The following is a 19,370-nucleotide window of genomic DNA, read 5'->3' as shown; positions in this document are numbered from 1 at the left end:
ATATATCTACTAGAGACAGTTTATATCTGTCCAGTATCATTTATTTTACTTTAATCCTGGATATATGGAGATATTTGGAGTGCATTATTATTAGTATCATGACATTCTGGATCATTGACTTCTGTTACAAATCTGATAAAATTATTGTATTTTTAATATCTCACTTAGGGGTGTGCAGTATTACATTGTATGTAATAATAAAATATATTTTTTTATTTTCTTGCAGTGTATAGTGTATTTTTGAAATATTTTTTAAAAAGTGTTTTGTCATATTGCCAAGAGTATCGTTATCACAAAAATATCATGAAATAACGTGATATTATTTTAGGGCCATATCGCCCACCCCTACTTTACATTACATTAAAACATAACTTTAGTTTTTGTTTATTGCTTGGGGTTATATGTTGATTTTTCCTAGGTCTTCAAACTTTAAAACGGGTCAATTTGACACCTAACATAACAGGAGGGTTAAGATCTTTAAGACTTCCTGAAAATAACCTCCAATATGTGTAACTGTCTCTTTTAAAATCTTTGCAATTTTCAATTTTTTATTTGTAATATTTTAGACAAATTAAGGTTTATAAAAATATCAAATAATTTAGTTCTAAGAGATATACAGTGTTTACTAGGGATGCAATGGTACAGTGTGAATGCGGTTTGTTTCGTAACATGATTCTTGGGCCAAGGTTTCGGTTAAGTTTCAATATATATCAATATTATCACACTATGCATTGTGCTTTTAACCTTTTCTATTTCAAATCAACACGTGCAGAGCCAATATTAAATAGAAAAATGTATAAGCTGAGGCGTCTCTTCAAATGTACTTTTCTCCGTTTTGCGTTCACTGGACATGATCACGCAGCTGATGAAGTTTTGTTTAATTAACACTCAAATCTTCAGCGTCTGCCTTCAGAGCGCTGATTCGCTCCTGGGAAATTCAGAACAAATTCTGATTGGTTGTTGCATGGTTGTGGATAGATACGCAGAGAGAAGTTTATAAAAAAAAAAAGTCTAAACCAGGTCCGAAGCAGTCCTGACTATCGCCCAATACACAGAATAACCACAAATAAAACATTAAAGTTTTGTCACCAGCGAACCACATAAAGACCAGAACCAGGCAGAGACAGCTGGATAAACTCAAACTTTTTATTTTCTTGAAAGGGAATTAGCAAACTCAAATTAAAGTTTTTTTTCTTCTGTAAAAAGTAAAAACAGCGGTTGGGTGGGGGGTGTTGTGGTGGAGACAGAGTAGCAGGGCGGGGGAAGGAGGAAAACACACGTGTCCTCACGTGCTTCATCATGTGTGAAATAAACCAATCAGTGTGTCAGTTGTCATTCCCTTTAAGAGGCAGGTGCGCTCTGACTTTGGCACATTCCTATCTTAACAGTGCGACACTTTGTGCGTCTCAGCAGAGGATACTGACTTGTACATTCACGCCACTGTGAAGATACACCAGTAGCTCATTTAAGGGAACAGCAATGTTATTTATTCCTTATTCTGTTTATTGTTGGGTAAAAAGTTTGCGTTTCACACCTATAGGAATGGAATCTGACAGTTGACTGTTGTCTAGGTTTATTTCAGTCAGTGGAGCTCCTGTGTTTTCCTCTGACAAAATAGCAACACGTCAGAAATTTACCCACATTTAAACACACCTCACTTCCAGCCCACCACACCCATCAGTCTATTTTGACGAGGTGTAAGGTAGCAAATAGCATCGTGACATGCCTAGCGCAGTGTGTACGATAGGGCCCTCAGACTCGGGTTTAATACCATATATTGTTGTGGCCCAAATCGAAATAAAAAATGTTATTAAACGTTTTTTGACCACATCTACCCATTGTCTGAGCTCAGCCTACATGGTTTCAGCCCAGAGGAAGATGGCTTTTCCTGCCTTGAGTCTTTATTACTCTCAGTCTTTTAGTGGCAATTATTGTAGTTAATTAAAGTCTCATTCTGTGTTCCAGCCCTAATTAGACTATTCTAAATGCTTCATTCATTAGGACGTGTATTAGTACTTAATTGAAGTTCCATTGTGTGACAGCCATTAACAATAGACTTGTAATAATGCACAGTAAGCGATAGACCTTTGTTACATTTATGCAAATTACTGATTCTGATACACAGTTCCTATTCAAGTGATTCACCCCCTTTTTGTTGGTTAAACGACTGACTTGAGACACTGGAGAGACTCTACATACAGCGTGCAACTGTTATCCAGGTTCTTCAGCAGTTATAGCTTTACGGGAGAGAAGCATTAGGACAGGGGTGTCCAAACTACGGGCCGCAAATGGCCCGCGGGCCGTAGTTTGGACACCCCTGTCCTAATGCTTCTCTCCCTTCGCTTTCCTTTTATGGAGCGGCCCGCGAGGTATTTTAGAAATAGAATGAAAGTTGGCCCGCTGTTAAGCAGGTTTTTATAATGTGAGATTCAAAGTTTGAACACTAGGTGTCAGAAACGGGTCGAAGAGTCTAAAAGCAGAGAGAGTGCGAATTTTTAGCGCAGAAAAACGGGCAAAAGAGTCTAAAAGCGAAGAAAGTGCGCATTTCTAGAGCAGTGAAATGGGGCCAAAGAGTCTAAAAGCGGAGAGGGTGCGCATTTCTAGAGCAGAAAAACGGGGCAAAAGAGTCTAAAGCGGAGAGAGTGCGCATTTCTAGCGCAGAAAAACAGCAAAAGAGTCTAAAAGCGGAGAGGTTGTGAATTTCTAGCTCAGAAAAACGGGCCAAAGAGTCTAAAAGTTGCCGTAATTAAGGAGTTTAATATTAAGAGACATGAAATTAAACATCAATTTGAAAAATCTTAGTTTACACAACACTGTCAAAAATAAAGATAGTAAATCAAGTAAAATGGTGTGTAAATGAAATAATCAGGAAAAAAGTATTATTTAAAGTGGTATATTTCATTATTTGTTTTATTTGTGATATATTTCTCCTTCTGGCCCCCAACAAAAAAAAGTTTGGACACCCCTGCACTAGGAGAATTAAATCTGGACTGAAGTTCATCAGGAGGCATGTGGGAGACTCCAAGCTCAAATGGAAGAAGATTGAAAATGAAGCATTTGTGGCCTTCAGACTAGATGCTATATTTGGAAAACACTGAACTGTGCACACTACCGCAAAACCTACCATGCCCATCCAAAGCATGGTGGTGGTAGCATCAGTTTAATTATTTTATAATGGTCATAGGTATCACTTTGGTTTCTCTGACTGCACAGTAAAATTGAAAGTTTTAAATTAACTCTAAAAGATTTAAATTTAACACTGTCTCAGATAACATATGGTCCCACTCACTACAGTGTAAAATGAACTCCATCACTAGAGTTAAAATTTCAGAGTAAATGTAACACTAACAAGAGTCAAATATTAACTCTAATCAATACTCATTAGTGTTAGCAATTTTAACTCTGCAAATAAAATAACTCCCAAAGTGTTAATTTTAATTAACACTTAATTGTTCTACACTAGACAAGCGTTAATTCATATATACATTCCCTGGTGTTTATTTCAGTTGACAAATTGTTGGTGCACGTCTTGCTGGAGCATCTGTGACCAAGACAGCAAGTCTTTGTGATGCATCAAGAGCCACAGTATCCAGGGTAATGTCAGCATACCACCAAGAAGGACCAACCACATCCAACAGGATTAACTGTGGACTTCAATGTGCACCTCAACTCTCCTGTTTCCACCAGAACTGTCCGTCACCACAATAAATTATTGTGTTCTAAAACCAGGAGTTTCAGTTTCATTGTCCAACACCTGTATTTCGTATCTATTAATTTAATGCTAATCAAATGCTTATAGGAACACGCTATTCCTCTGTCCGTTTTGAGCATTTGACACTGCTCTTTATTCAGTATCTCGTTACTTCATAAGTTTTTATTCATGACCTTCAGATGACTTCGTAATTTCGTCTGTTGCAAGACCTTCACGATTCGGTGGAAGATTCAGTGGCGTCTCATTATTCAGAGATGAGGTATAAGCTGACAGAGATAAATTCCTCCGGCAGATTAATCTTATCTGCTGGAACGATCAGAATGGTCTTCAGACCGAGTGTGAAGATAAGCTTCTCTAAGGCCTTGTCTTTTCTCGTAGTATTTGAACTGCTTTACTTTGAACTGACATCAACACATGTAGGATATGATGTCTGGAAGCAGTGGAATCATTATTTTGAGAGTATTATGGGCTGAGTTTGAGGCTGTTAAGATAAATTACTTCCTGCTTTGTTTAACATCAGTCTTTAACATTCAGGGTGGCGGACTCACTCCAGCTGGTGGAGCTGGGGAAAGTGTTGAGAGGTCCAGAATGTAAGGTATTCTCTGGTGACTTGACCTTAATATCAAACAGAGAGACAGAGAGGAACAGGCATAAATCTTCCAGTGTCTGTGTTCTCATCTCAGCACTATTGACTTTGCTTTCATGTTCCAGCAAAACGAGCCTTGTTTCTCCTAAACCTGTTTCCCAGCAGAGGCAGGTGAGCTCTGAATTTGGCACATTGATATCTTAACTGCACCGCGTTTAAGCAAAGGAAACTGACTTGCGTGTTCACACTGTGAAGGTACGCCAGCAGCTTATTTAAAGGAACAGCAATGCTATTTTATTTTTCAACTTTATTATAGTTGATGTAAAAGCTGGATTCTTGCACTGTAGCATGTTTATTTGTGTGTGTGTAAAACCCTGCTGTCAGGGTTTTAATCAGTCAGTAGCGTGCCTGTATTTTTTGCTATCAAGATGGAAACATGCCAGATATTTACCTGAACTCACCTCACTTCCAGACCACCACACCCATCAGTGTAAATATATATTTCTAAACTCCGATGGTATTTAACGACGCAGGCACAAGGCATGAAAATAGACTGTTTACAAGTTGCAAAATAGCAACCAGCAATGCGACATATATATATTTTTTTATTTAATGCATTTTCTACATTTTAGATTAATATTAAATGTATTAAAACAATCATGGGACACATATGGAATTATGTAAAAAAAAAAAAAAAAAAAGTATTTATCCTCCATAATCCCCAGACCTAAACCTGATCAACTGAGATGGAGATGAGCTGGAGAAAAAGCAGCAACTATTGAACTATTGCTCAGCACCTCCAGGAACTCCTTTAAGACGCTGAGAAAACTATTCTAGGTGACTCTCCCTCATGAAGACACTGAGATTAAAATGCCAAGAGTGTGCAGATCCGTCCTTAAAGATAAGTTTGGGTGCTACTTAGAACCTAAAATATAAAACATATTCTGGTTTGTTTTTGTTTACAGAATAATTACACGTGTTCCTGTAAAGCTTTAATGTGTTTAATATGTATATATATATATATATATATAAAAACACCAAGAATAAAAGTAGTGTAGAATTGCTAGAGGTGTCTTGAATGAGATACATGTATCAGCATATTACTTCAAATATATATATATATATATATTTTTTTTTTCATTTGCAGTAATTAAAAAATGTTATTTTATTGATTAATGAGCAGAACTATTTGATTTTTTATTAAAGTGTGACATTTATCAGTATAGGATATCTGATTATTTTGTTTGACTTTGTTCCACAGCTCTCACCAATGTGAAATTATGGGCCATCGACCGACAGTGTTTCCAGACCATCATGATGAGGACAGGACTCATCAAGCACGCAGAATACATGGAGTTTTTAAAGAGGTGGGTTCTGCACTCATTCTACATGCTTACGCCAATATCTCATGTATTAGCTGTCAACACACAATAAAAAAAATATTAAAAGCCTCTTAAATAACTGGGTTACTGCATAAAGTCTAGGTTAGTGTTCTGAAAATAGCTATGAGCATTATGTCACTGGCAGCCAGGGTTTTTCTGTACCAGTTTTCACCAGTTTCCAGACATGTCCTCTGCTGGTGTTGATCCACTGTGTTTTATTATCAAGTCTAAAGTCAGTGCAGTTTTGTTTTCCCACAAAATCTTACAGCACCTCATGCTTCCCTCTGCTACTAACAACTATTACAAAGATGCAGATTTAATTTTCCAGCAGGACTTGGCACCCTGCCCACACTGCCAAAAGTACCAATTGGTCTTATGTAATATTCTAATTTTCTGAGACACTGATTTTTGGGTTTCCATTGGCTGTAAGCCATAATCATCAACAATAAAATAAATAAACTTAAAATAGATCACTCTGTGTGTAATACATCCATATAATATATGAGTTTCACATTTTGAACTGAATTACTGAAATAATGTTACTTTTCACTGATATTAAATTTTTTTTGAGATGCACTGGAAGTGTATGTTGAATAGTTAATAATTATTGACAGTGATTTGAGTGTGTTTATTCTGCTCAGCTGAATCTAATTTTCCTCTCGCTCTCAGCAGCTGAATAAATATTGATTTTGAATGATGTAGAACATGGTTTAGATTTTTGCTTCATCCAGGGAAAAGTTAATCCTAAGTAATTTTTAAATAAATACATAAACAAACAAATGCCTCATAAAAAAAGCATGAATGCATACAGTATGAATGGATCCATCCATAAGACAAATGCATTTCCTTCATGAAAAACATCTGCTAATCACAGATAATGGATGTTTGGATCATTTTGTTATGGTTAATATGATATAATGAGTTCTTGTAAATAATGATTTTACTAGATTTCACCAAAACTTCGATTTTAGCAAAAGTCAATGGGGTTGTAAGAAAAGAAAAATCAATTTCGTATCATATTCAAAAACACAGAACTGAAAAAAATGAATTTAACCAATTCATCAACAGTAGGGGTGGGCAATATTATATTGTATACAATATATTGTGGCACAGAAATATTATGATATTACAAATCCATATTGTGATAATAGGGCTGTTCTGTCTTAAAAGTAGTCTATTATTTACTGTGAAGCTTTAAGTGTATTTATTGTATAATATAAGTTTTAATTTATAGTTTTTTTTTGCAGTTTTTTATTTTATGCTATATTATTTATTTTGCCACATTATGATTATACTGTTATACTATTATACGATATTCCTGAAATTAATGAATTATTTTTCTGTTTTCCTATTTTGCCAAGTATATCGTTATCGAAAAACTACCCTGAAATATTGTGATATTATTTTAGAGCTGTATCGCCCACCCCTAATCAACAGCTTACAGCTGGTAAGAAATAATGTAAATAAACTGGAAAGCTTTGAAAAAAAAAACTGTTTCTGTAGTAAATCAGTGCTGGAACAGATGGTGTTACTGCTGTTACTCTCTGCTGCAGCATGTACATCATAGTAACTAGAAAAAGACTCAGAAACACAGAGAAATCTGTAACTATTAAAAGTATACGGCTTTTCTTAAGAAAAATTACAGATGAAGCCAGAGAGCAGCGAGTACTGTTTCCTACACCTTCAAAAAACTGCTACAGGAAGACGTCTGAGAGTCTCAGTTTTAGCAGTGAAGAGAAGAATTACAGGTCTGACAAGTAAACTGCAGCAATAAAGTCATTAATTAAATTAGAAAATAAAATAGCATCTCTTCTACTGGACTACTACGAGCAATAATAGATACAATATTAATTACAAACACTGTTTATCAAAGATTGGAGTAAAGTAAATTTTATTACACATAGATATGCACTCTGGTTCTGGTGGGTATGTCATTGAAAGTAAGAAAAGCATGAATTTTACTTTTGCATGAACAGCAAACAAATTGTGGCATCTCCTTTATTTTTTTTTTATTAACATACACATCCAGCCATGTGACTATTGCACATTGGCATATTGTGATGATGATGATAAAATTATAGATTCTGCAGCCCTAATGGCTTTCCTAAATAATAATAATAACAATAATAAGCACACTGGATCAACAGCATGTACTGCATCAGTAATCCTCTATGATGTCAGACACTCCTACAGAAGAAGAAAGACTCAGCTGCAGTCGTCTTTTAATGGCAACCAAAGAGGCTTTTGTGCGACGGGCGAGTCGCTGGGCGCACCCGTTGCATTGCGTCCAATGTATTCATGCCCACTCCTCATGAATAAGCTATTTACTGCAGCTTGTTGAATATGCGATCTGTATTCTTGGAGGATTTCCTGAAAGCTTGAGATTTCCTCAGCACACGCTCTTTAGATCCTCTTCCTCTAATCAGCATAAATTACTTAAAAGACTTTTTAATGCACCACAGTGAAGATGCAACCATTCCAGATAAAACATATTCCTAATTAGAGCACTGAGGCAAACATAGGCGATATCAGCATACCAATAAACAGCTTATATCTTACAGAAAACATTTTTTTTTAATTGATTATTTCTGCATGTTTAATATTATAGCAAAGCAAATAACTATATTGTAATTAGTTGGCTTCTTCTTCTTCTTCTTCTTCTTCTTCTTCTTCTAGGCTCAATAACTTTGTTTAAACTTAGTTTGTTTCTTAGGCCTCATTTTGTTTTTCATTTTGTTGTCATAAGAAAAAGTTTGGGCACCCCTATTAATCTTAATCATTTTTAGTTCTAAATATTTGGGTGTTTGCAACAGCCATTTCAGTTTGATATATCTAATAACTGATGGACACAGTAATATTTCAGGATTTAAATGAGGTTTATTGTACTAACAGAAAATGTGCAATATGCATTAAACCAAAATTTGACCGGTGCAAAAGTATGGGCACCCTTATCATTATATTGATTTGAATACTCCTAACTACTTTTTACTGACTTACTGAAGCACAAAATTGGTTTGGTAACCTCATTGAGCTTTGAACTTCATAGCCAGGTGCATCCAATCATGAGAAAAGGTATTTAAGGTGGCCAATTGCAAGTTGTTCTCCTATTTGAATCTCCTCTGAAGAGTGGCATCATGGGCTCATCAAAACAACTCTCAAATGATCTAAAAACAAAGATTGTTCAGCATAGTTGTTCAGGGGAAGGATACAAAAAGCTGTCTCAGAGATTTAACCTGTCAGTTTCCACTGTGAGGAACATAGTAAGGAAATGGAAGACCACAGGGACAGTTCTGGTTAAGACCAGAAGTGGCAGGCCAAGAAAAATATCAGAAAGGCAGAGAAGAAGAATGGTGAGAACAGTCAAGGACAATCCACAGACCACCTCCAAAGAGCTGCAGCATCATCTTGCTGCAGATGGTGTCACTGTGCATCGGTCAACAATACAGCGCACTTTGCACAAAGAGAAGCTGTATTTTTCATATGACTGTACTTCTTCTACACATTATATTTTTAAAGAATTTTATGACATAAGGGTGCAATTTCCCCATAGACTTATAATGCAGCCACTGTTATATATTAATGCATTAGTTACACCTATGCCCACTGCTTAGAAACACTTTATCTATCACAAAGAATACCATGGTAACCATTTACTGTAATAACTTCTTGGCAACCACCTGCTGTGTGATAGAAACCATCTAGCCATCTCTTATCAACACCTTAGCAACCACAAAAAAACATGCCATAGCAACAACTTTGCAGTCACCTTGGATAAGAGAGCAACTAACAAATGTACTGATGTTTCGGCCTGTGGATCATTGTTCGCATTGTTCATGTTTAAATTTTTTAGAGATCTGTTCTTATAATAATTATAATAATAGGCATATGCTTCTTTAAAGTTGCAGTGTTAATTTACATAATTCTGAACAGATTTCAGTCATTTAAACAGCAAGAAAATGTTTTTTAACGCTCTACTTACTATAAAAATGTCGGATTTAAATCGGACTCAGGGATTTTTTGGGCCCGATCCAAGTTTTAGTTTGGGGTTGTTACTGTGTTAAAATACTACCCTGCGGACAAGTTTCCAAAGGAAGGAGATCGTGCTCTGCTTCAGAATGTCACACACTTGTTGGAATTAAGTTACTCAGTGCTGGCAGCACTCTTAAAGCCCCAAACCATGATGCTACCTTCACCATGCTTGACTGTTGACAAGGGACAATTTTTTTTTTTTTTTTTTTTTTTTGTACTCCTTACCAGGGTGCCACCACACATGTTGGACACCAACATTCCAACATGTTCCAGTGATCCATATTCTTGGACTGCTTGTTTTCAGCAAACTGTTTGCAGGCTTTATTGTGCATCAGCTTTAGAAGAGGCTTTCTTCTAGGACAGTGCCATGCAGAGAGAGTTGATGCATTGTGTGCCGAATGATCTGAGCACTGCAGGCTGACCTCCTACTTCTTAAAGCTCTGCAGCAATGCTGGCAGCACTCATACATCTATTTTTAAAAGCCAGCTTCTGGATATTAGGCTGTACATGCAGACTCAACGTCTTTGGTTGACCCTGCGGAGGCCTGTTTTGAGTGGAACCATTTTCTTAAAGCCTAGGCTATATTTGTGGAGAGCAACAACTTTCTTTCACATTCACACATGAGACCTTATAATATCTTATAATGAGTCACGTGACACTGGGAGTGAAAAAAACTAACTGGGCAAAATTTGGCCATTTTCATTTAGAGGTGAATTCACTTTTGTTGCCAGCAGTTTAGATATTAAATGATGTGTGTTGAGATATATTGATGGCACGGCAAATTTACACTGTTATACAAGCGGTAAATGAACTACTTTATGTCGTATCCAAGTGTCACATCTTCAGTGTTATCTCATGAAAAGATATAATTAAATATTTCCAGAAATGTGAGGAGTGTGCTCACTTTTGTAGGATACTGAACAGGTTCTCTGCTGTTCTCTGACGCAGTACTTCATGAACAGTTACATATTGCTATTCCATGACTTCAGGCATGTCAATGTATAAGTAGTGTGCATTAATATGCATGAGCTCACTTCTCTGTCAGGTCTGATTGATTTCTATACTGAATATACCACTGATTTAAACCTGTCACAGTGGTAAGGAAAGAGTCGTGCAGCACAGAGACTTTATAAATAGGTCTTCATTATTGTGTTGTGAGTTGAGTGTGTCATACTGTGGTTACCGCTGAGTTTTAGGAATCTGGCCCGGAGTGTATATGAAGCATTACCCTCCACTGCCTCGACTTTGATTGGCAGTTGCTCTTGAAATGAAATGAAACACGCCGCAAAAAAAATCACGCTTCAACCCGAGGCGTTCCTACTGCGTTTCTGAAAGCGCTCTCAAATTAAATCCTACCGCTGTCGAGAGGGCCGCAGACACAATAGATGCATGTTTTATTGTTTGTTTTGTATTGTTTTTTTCCTACAGTCTTGTTAGTGCCACTGCAATAGACAATCATAATATTGTTTTTTTTTTTTATTTTTTTTTTTTTATATATATATATAATTTTTGTTCCTGTAATTATGCCACCAGTTTTTGTTTCTTAACTCGGGCTTCAGTGTTCAGTTTTCTACATACTGACTGCTATTTGTTCCAACTCTAAAACTCTAAAAACGTTATTGCAAATCAAGTACAATGATGAATTTGGATAAATCTAATAGTATTTACACAGCAAGTGTCAAAAATAAATAAATAAATAAATAAAAACGGCCAAAAGTTTCCCATTAGAATGCATTAAAATCTGTTCATTTACTTTTTTTGTTAACATTTTTTTGTTTGTTTTTTTTAGACATTTTTACAAATAGAAATCTCTGCATTCCAATGGAACAATTAAATTGGATCAAAAGACATGGGGGGGTTAATTGCATATAAAAGTTAGAAAAAAATAGAAAGAATATACAAATTATGATATACAAACCTATACATCAACATTTACAAAATTTTACCATCATTTATAACATCAGTCCAAAAATGAATAGTTGTCACCTTAACCAACACAAAGAACAATTTGGCACATAAAACTATATACTATTTTGTCCTGTGACTTTTTTCTAGAGTTGATCTAGCCAAATGCTGCCAATCACGATCATTTCTACCAACTGCACTGTCCACGTTGGGTGGTAATGCCTTCTATGACTCATTTCTAGTACACACGTGACCCTGTGGATCGAGGAACTTCGGAAATGAAATTCCAACTCACTATTAGGCTTGTGCATGGAGACGAACGTTCTTTTGGGCAAAAATCTTGACACCGTAAGCTTAAGGACACAGTTACAAGTGCATCTCAAAAAAAATTAGACAGTGGATCAACACCAGCAGATGACATGTCTCTCCAAACCATCACTGATCATCAGTAAATTTTACATTTCATTTGTAAATGAAGGGAGCAGAGTCTGGAGGAAGAGTGGAGAGACACACAGTCCAAACTGCTCGAGGTCTAGAGTGAAGTTTCCACCAATCAGTGATGGTTTGGATCCACTGTGATCCATGGTTTGGATCCACTGTGATCCACTTGATCCACTGTGTTTTATTATCAAGTCTAAAGTCAGTCTCTTTTATGGAGATGTAGATGTAGATTTCATTTTCCAGCAGGACTTAGCACACTGCCCACACTGCCAACAGTACCAAATTGGTCTTATATAATATTCTAGACACCTTTACTGCAACACCAACCTTGACCATTAAAAGTCACCTTATATGTAGCGAAATATAAAAATGCATGTTTGTTTCAGATCCTTGTTTAAACCTCTAAGTGTAAAACAGATGTTTTAAAATGTCTTGGATGTGAACCCCCCTGTTTGACGTGGGCGCTTGTGTGGTCAGTGCGACTTTCATGCTGCGTAGCCTAATGCAGATACAGCCTTCCAGGATCAACATGTTCTGTTGGCTCCCGCCCGCAGACTTCAAACAGACCTAACCTGCTCTTCTCTCTTTTCCTTCAGTGTTCCAACATTCCAAGGCCTTCCAGAAGAAATACTCAGCAAACTGGCAGATGTGTTGGAAGAGGTAGGATTTTCCATGCTTTCTGTGTTCAGTAGAAATCAGAAAGAAGCTGCTGCTAATTTTCTTTTAAAGCTGTTTCAGTGTAATATCACATGGTCGTTTATGTAAAGATGTATACAGGCTTTTTTTTTTTACATTATTGATTGTCTATGGCAGAGCTTCTCAAACTGATATATATATATATATATATATATATATATATATATATATATATACGCAAAGCTTCCTTAAGTGGGATGTCAGATGACCTGAGAAACTTGGAATGTGCAAGAATTTAAAAGGAAGTATTTTAGTCATTTTCTTGTCTGCTACCTTACACCCCTTCAACACTCTGTTTGTCTATGCCGCTGAAAAAGCATTGGGCGGTTAGTAATAAATCTACTCTGATGGGTGTGGTGGTCTGAAAGTTAGGTGTGTTTAGGTAAATATTTGTTGTGTTTCTATCTTGGCAGCCAGAAATACTGTAGGTGCGCCACTGACCGATTTAAACCCTGACAACAGTCAATAGGACCACAGCATTCATGTTTCATACAGTAATTGGTCTGTGGGAATTCATTCTGTGCCAGCGATTCTCAACTGGTGGGTCGAGACCCAAAAGTGGGTCATGGACACGTTTAGGGCTTGTGAAAAATAAATACATAACAAACAAAAAATAATAATTAATAAAAAAAAAAATAATGCTCATTTGCTTTTGTTCACTTCTTTTATTTGTATTTTTTTAGGGCGGGGGGGGGGGTGAGAGATAGAAGAAAGAGTTTCTTACTAATGTATTCTGAATACAGAGATGGGATATATTTAATTTTGTGGCCTTACTTATTTTTGCAGTTTTGATGTTTAAATATATTGTAGTAACTTTTATACATGTAGTTGCCATGTTCCTCCTCAGCTTCTTAAAGGAAAGTGCACTTAAATTTACTTTGCATGCGTAAGTATGTTTAAATGAGTTTTAAAAGGCTAGTTTTTTTTTTTTTGTTTGTTTTTTTGGTTTGTATTCAAGTGAGTTGCGACTTAATGACCATGAGAAAATAAGAGAAGAGTTCAGCTGAGACCAGTTGAGAATCCCTGCACTATGCCACTAGGGAACATATAGTAACACACAGTGGCACAAAAAGTCTGCACTAGAGGGGGCGCCAAATCGATGCCGGAAAATTATTTCTAGTCGGCATTTTCTGTAACAAGGGGGGGTCACCTGGCCTGGGCTCTCAGTAGCCCCGAATCGTTTCGCCCAGCTCAGCTGTATTATTAGTGTGGAGACGCGAATCACGGAGCCAGTTCACAGACAAAGTTCCGCCTTTCAGGAGAAACAGCCAATCAGCTTGCTGGTTTTGCAGAGCGCGGTGAGCTAGTAGGGAAGTCCCGCCCCAGCCCCTCCACTGCCTCTCTGAGGAGGTTTTTGAGGGGTTTTGAGTTCTTGCAACGGGTTTCAGCGCTGATGTTAAAACGTCTGAAAATACGTCGATCAGTTTCAAATGAAAACTGTGTTTTTATTAATTTAGGATTGCAGGATTACTGTAAGCTATATTTAACAAAATTGTATTTAGCTAACCAGTTAGCTAGAAGCTGGATGTTGTGGATAGCCAGAATTAAGTTCTATACTTAGTTTAAAGGAGTTTCTTAACCCTGGTCTCCGCCCTAAAATTGTATGTTTTCCACCAGAACCAACTTATCAGCCAATAAACTAATATAATTAGCTGTGCTGAGCCCCGGATTTTACATACCCGATAATACACATTAAAAAACAGAAGCACAGCACTAATCAGGCATGTTTTTGTTTTCCGTCATGACGAGGACAGGTGCTGTATTTACAATATAACGGATCATAACAAGTAAGTAAGTAGATGGTGAATCATAAAACTAATAAGTTATACAACAAGGGTTGCCAAAGCTGTTTTTTATATTAAATAACTGATATTCTGCATATAGAAATAATTTTAGTATGATAGTATGCCGATAGTATGTTTGCATACACCTCAAAAAGTATGTAGTTGCACCCCTGGTAACACATTATGTAACACATTAGACTGAAAAAAAGCCTTTAGGAACAGTACGATAATAATGTGAATTTTGTGAAATTCTGCCTGACTGTCTTCTTTGTGAGATTTGTAATAGTGTGTCTAATAAATGCGATGTTGCCAGAATGCCGGTGTAGAACAGTCCACATCCCACACTGTTCTGTTCTGCACATTCTTGGTGCTTGAGAGGTGCATTCATCTCTGAAAAGACTGTAAAAGATGTGCAGAGCAATTTGTTTCCAGTCCATTAGAAAGCGACTGTGAGTAATTGAAGCAATTTCCCTGCCGTTCCCTCTGACATGCCATGCTGTTCTGTAGGTTTTCAACTTTGTGAAAGTAAGGTGCTGATTGCTCTCGTTCTGTGTTTCTTACATTTCAGCATTTTCTGCGAATTTAGATGAAGATGTGGTGGTAGAATGTGTTTTCTTAGTGGGGGTTCAGATGCACCCTGTTGAGGTAGTGTCATGCTGTCAGAGCCTAGACCCACAGTGTCACTGGAGCTTGAAGAGTCAGGGGAAGATGATCCTGAAAGCTTCAATCATCGTGTTTCAGGAGCAGCTTCTATTTCTAGCTGTTGCGCTTGGCGCTTGGCATATACACACAACGAAATGGTTTGTGATGGGGCTGTGGGTTTTCTATGTTCTATGAGAAAAGATGGTAAAATCTAGTGGAAAGATAGATTTTGGAAAACACTGTATCACTCAAAAATTAAAGATGGGAAGGACTGAACTGATCCAATATCATCACACACCTTCCAGACCTGCAGATGATTAACTTGAAAGAGTGCCAGAAGTTCACATTAACCAGCATGCAGCAGCTCCAGCCAGGAGCATCGCCTGGCCTGGGCTTCTGGGCCTACAACCCCGAATGATTATTCAGTAGCCCCGAATCCATTCGCTCAGCAGTTGTATTATTATTTAGGAGACAAGCCATTGACTGCTGTGTGAGTTCCACCTTTCAGGAGAAACAACCAATCAGCTTGCTCCTCCGGAATGCGGGGGAGAGTCAGTGTGCTAGTGGGGAAGCTGAAAAATCAATTTTTTTTTTTTTTTTTGCTTTAAATAAGTTGCAGCTAGCTGATGTTACAACAAATATGGATAAATGGCGATTTTTCAAAAAGAAAGGTAACGGTAGCTATATGCACTTTTAATTCAATGGAACAAATTGAACAAAGGGTGCACATGTTCTGTAAAATGAATGTTGGTGACCTAAAAATAGTATCATGGGTTAAGAAACTGCTTTAAACTACCAACAAAAAGTATTGTAGTATTGTACTATATATATATACACTACACATTATAGTGTTTTAAACATATTATATATTAGGATACTTATTGGAAAAATATAAAAAAAAAATATATATATATATATATATATATATATATATATATATATATATATTTATATATTTACATTTCATTGACAGCAAAATCATATAAAGAATACTTACAGATTTTTTGTCTGAGCTGCAGAATGTGCCTCAACACCAGGCTGCAGAAATCCCTTAGTGGAAGATTAAATGCCAGAGCTCTAATCCAGGCTTAATCTAACACACCTGATCCATTTAATCAATAGTTTTAGGAAGACCCTGATGAGCTGGATCAGGTGCAGAGCTAAAACTCTGTAGGAAAGGAAGAAACTTTCCAGAACACAGAGTTCTACCTGTTTTTTTTTTTTTCTTTCTTTGTTTTTTCTGTTCAGATTTTAATGGTTTTACAGACTTAATGGTTTTTAAGACTTAATATACAGTGGCGTGAAAAAAAGATTTATTTTGTTTTTGCTTTTTTGCTTTTTTTTCAGATTATCAAACAAACTTTAATATTAGACAAAGGGTACCTAAGAAAATATATTTAAAAAAAGTAAAAATCATTTTACTGAGTAAAGGAAAGAAATATATAGCCTTGTGTACTAAAAAAAGTATTTGCCCCTAAACTTAATAACGTACAGAATTGTTTTAGTTTTGTTTATCAGGTGGTTTGCCTTGGATCTCTCCCATGAATACCGTCTTTTTTCCTTTTATTGAATCAATAACACTGTTTTTAACTGAGGCAAGTGAGACCTGAAGTCGTTTAAATGCTGTTTGGGTTATTTTGTGACCTCCTGGATGAGTTGTTCATGCCCTTCTGGAATAATTTGTCCGGCTGGCCACTCCTGGGAAGGTTCACCAGTGGTCCATGTTTTCTCCATTAGTAAATAATAGCTCTCACTGTGGTTCACTGGAGTCCCAAAGCTTTAGAAAATACTTGTGTCCTTTTTCAGACTGATAGATGATCAATGACTTTTTTTTTTTTTTTAGTTATTCAGATTAGGGCATAGTGTGTTGCTTTTTAAGATCTTCTAGCTGCTTCATGTTGTCAGGTTCAATTTATTTCCTGATTTCCTTATGGTCCAATCTAGCAGTAATCAGGCCTGGTTGTGGTTAATGGAGAAACTGAATTGTGATTAATCACAGATTATTTATTTATGGGGGGACAAACACGGTTTCACAAAGGGCTAGCTTTTTTTGCCTAAATAAATGAAATCACCATTTAGAAAGTCCATTTTATATTTACTAGGTTGTATTTGTCTGATACTAAAGTTTGTTTGATAATCGTGACATGAACATGACATTACATGAAAAATGTAGTTATGACAAAACTGCAAAACCAAAATAAATCTGTAAGGGGGCTAAAGAATATACAATGTAGAGATGCACTGAATATTTGGCAACCAAAACTATTTGGCTGAAAGTGGCAAACGAAGCACTTCAGTGTTAGGACGAATAAATGGAAAGATTAAATAATGTACACCAATCAATGGCTAATTTTATTTTAGGTCACAATGCAGTGTTTACTATAATGTTAGGATTGTTTTCAGCAGCAGCTTCACTTAATGGATTCCAAGACATAAAAACAGAGGCTAAAAGTTTGAGTTTGAGTTAGCTTAAAGCTAAAAACAGCCAAGAAGCTCCCTATAGCCACAGGATCATGTGAAGACCAAGCTCAAACAGGGACTTTAGTCTGTTCTCAACTTAGTTTAATAAGATCTGTTCTCAGAAAAACTTTAAAAATTTAGCTCCAGCCCAGCGCCAGAGTCCTGCAGTATTACACACTTGTTTTAACCCAGCTGTTAGCAGTCGTGGCTAAACCGGACACTGGCGCCTGTGTCTGCATCTCTTGCTTCGAATTAAAAGTAATCTGAAGGTGTTTTGTTATTGCGTGAGCCACAACTGCAAAATTCATGTAGTAAAAATACTGTGTGTCTTATTTTAGCGATCTTAAGGCGAATCATCAACCGTGCATGATGCACTGTGTGTCTTTGCTATCGTAACAACTGGAAAAGTACACCTTGCATGGCTTGAAATGCGCAAAGGCATGTACTAATTCTCTTAATTATTTATTTGTAAGTAAACCATAAACCAATCAGCATGTCACTTTCCTTTTCCTTTAAGAGCCAGGTGCATTCTGACTTTGGCAGATTGCTATTTTAACAGTGCAGCTACCTGGAAAACTGAGGAAACTAACCTGAGGAAACTGACCTGCTCATTCACACTTTGAAGGTGCGCGAGCCGGTCATTTACGAGAACAGCAATGTAATTTTATTTTGCATTCTGTTTTCTGTTATTGTTATAAAAGTTGGGTCTGTGCACTGCTGCATATCCTCGAGTGTGGCTTGCCTGTGTTGCCAAGATAGCAACGAACATCTGACTGTTGACGTCCGTCTAGTTTGCATTCAGTCAGTGGCTCACCTGAGTTTTCCATTGCCAAGATAGCAATACACCAGAAATTTACCTATACACACTTTATTTCAAGACCACAATACCAATTGGTGTAGATCTATGTACAAGCACCGTTGCTATTTAAACGAAGCAGACAGAATGTGTGAAAAAAGACTGTTGGCGGGGTCTAAGATCGCAATTAGCATTGCAACGTGCTTTGCAATGCCCCTTGCACAGATTGTAAGATAGGGTCCAAGTTATCAAAGTAAATGGCCAAAGAAACCCCATCTCCACAACAAAGAAAAAGCATGTTATATTGATTTTAATTGAATATTCTTTTTTTTTATTTAACTTTAACCAAACAAACTTTTACAGACAAGCAGCTCTAAAGTGAGTGACTGTTTCTTAGCCTCTTGCAAGCAGAGTGTGACCAAAAAAAAAAAGATTTTTAATAACAATAACAATACTTCCAGATCATTCAACACATTTCTAAGAGCCAGGGGAGCCATTTACATGAGAAGTGTCCTGAAAACAAAAGTAAAGATTCCCTGCAAGTCCACTTGAAAGGAAAAGGTTTATTAATAATGCAAATCCACTCGTGAGAGTGCATCACTTTCCTCTTTTCAGCGCTGTGTTTGCAGATTTCTTCCCGGAATGATCTGCGTGTTTGTTTTTTGGTAATTGTGTTGTGTGAAATGGAAATTCGAGCGATAGCCCTGGGGGATTAATATTAATTATGATGCTATCAGTTGGATTAACTGGCCCGCATTGTTTTTGATTGAGGGAGGAATGGCTGGTGCTGTAGAAGCCTTTTGAAACAGTGTTGCTATTGTACCAGCACGTCTGTTATTATATGATGGATTTCAAGGCAAGTGTTCCTTTGCTTTCAATAAGTCTTATCTGGTGCACGTTTCTCTGTGGGCGTCTTCCACAGCACTCGTGTTTATTT

At 36.8% G+C, this 19,370-nt stretch overlaps 1 protein-coding gene across 2 annotated transcripts in view; it reads left to right on the top strand.

Annotated features, from left to right (window-relative positions):
* Positions 1–19,370, top strand: part of prkg1b (protein kinase cGMP-dependent 1b) — a 286,216-nt gene that overhangs the window by 153,619 nt on the left and 113,227 nt on the right. For both annotated transcript variants that reach the window (XM_049464766.1, XM_022669352.2), the window contains 2 exons: positions 5,560–5,665; positions 12,652–12,715. In XM_049464766.1, coding sequence (XP_049320723.1) covers positions 5,560–5,665; positions 12,652–12,715 — 170 coding nt within the window. The remainder of the gene's footprint in view (positions 1–5,559; positions 5,666–12,651; positions 12,716–19,370) is intronic.

Source organism: Astyanax mexicanus, chromosome 15 (genome assembly GCF_023375975.1).
Source record: "Astyanax mexicanus isolate ESR-SI-001 chromosome 15, AstMex3_surface, whole genome shotgun sequence".
In the NCBI taxonomy this organism is placed as follows: Eukaryota; Metazoa; Chordata; class Actinopteri; order Characiformes; family Acestrorhamphidae; genus Astyanax; species Astyanax mexicanus.
Note: the sequence above shows the minus strand (reverse complement) of the source record. Positions and strands in the feature narration are given on the sequence as shown.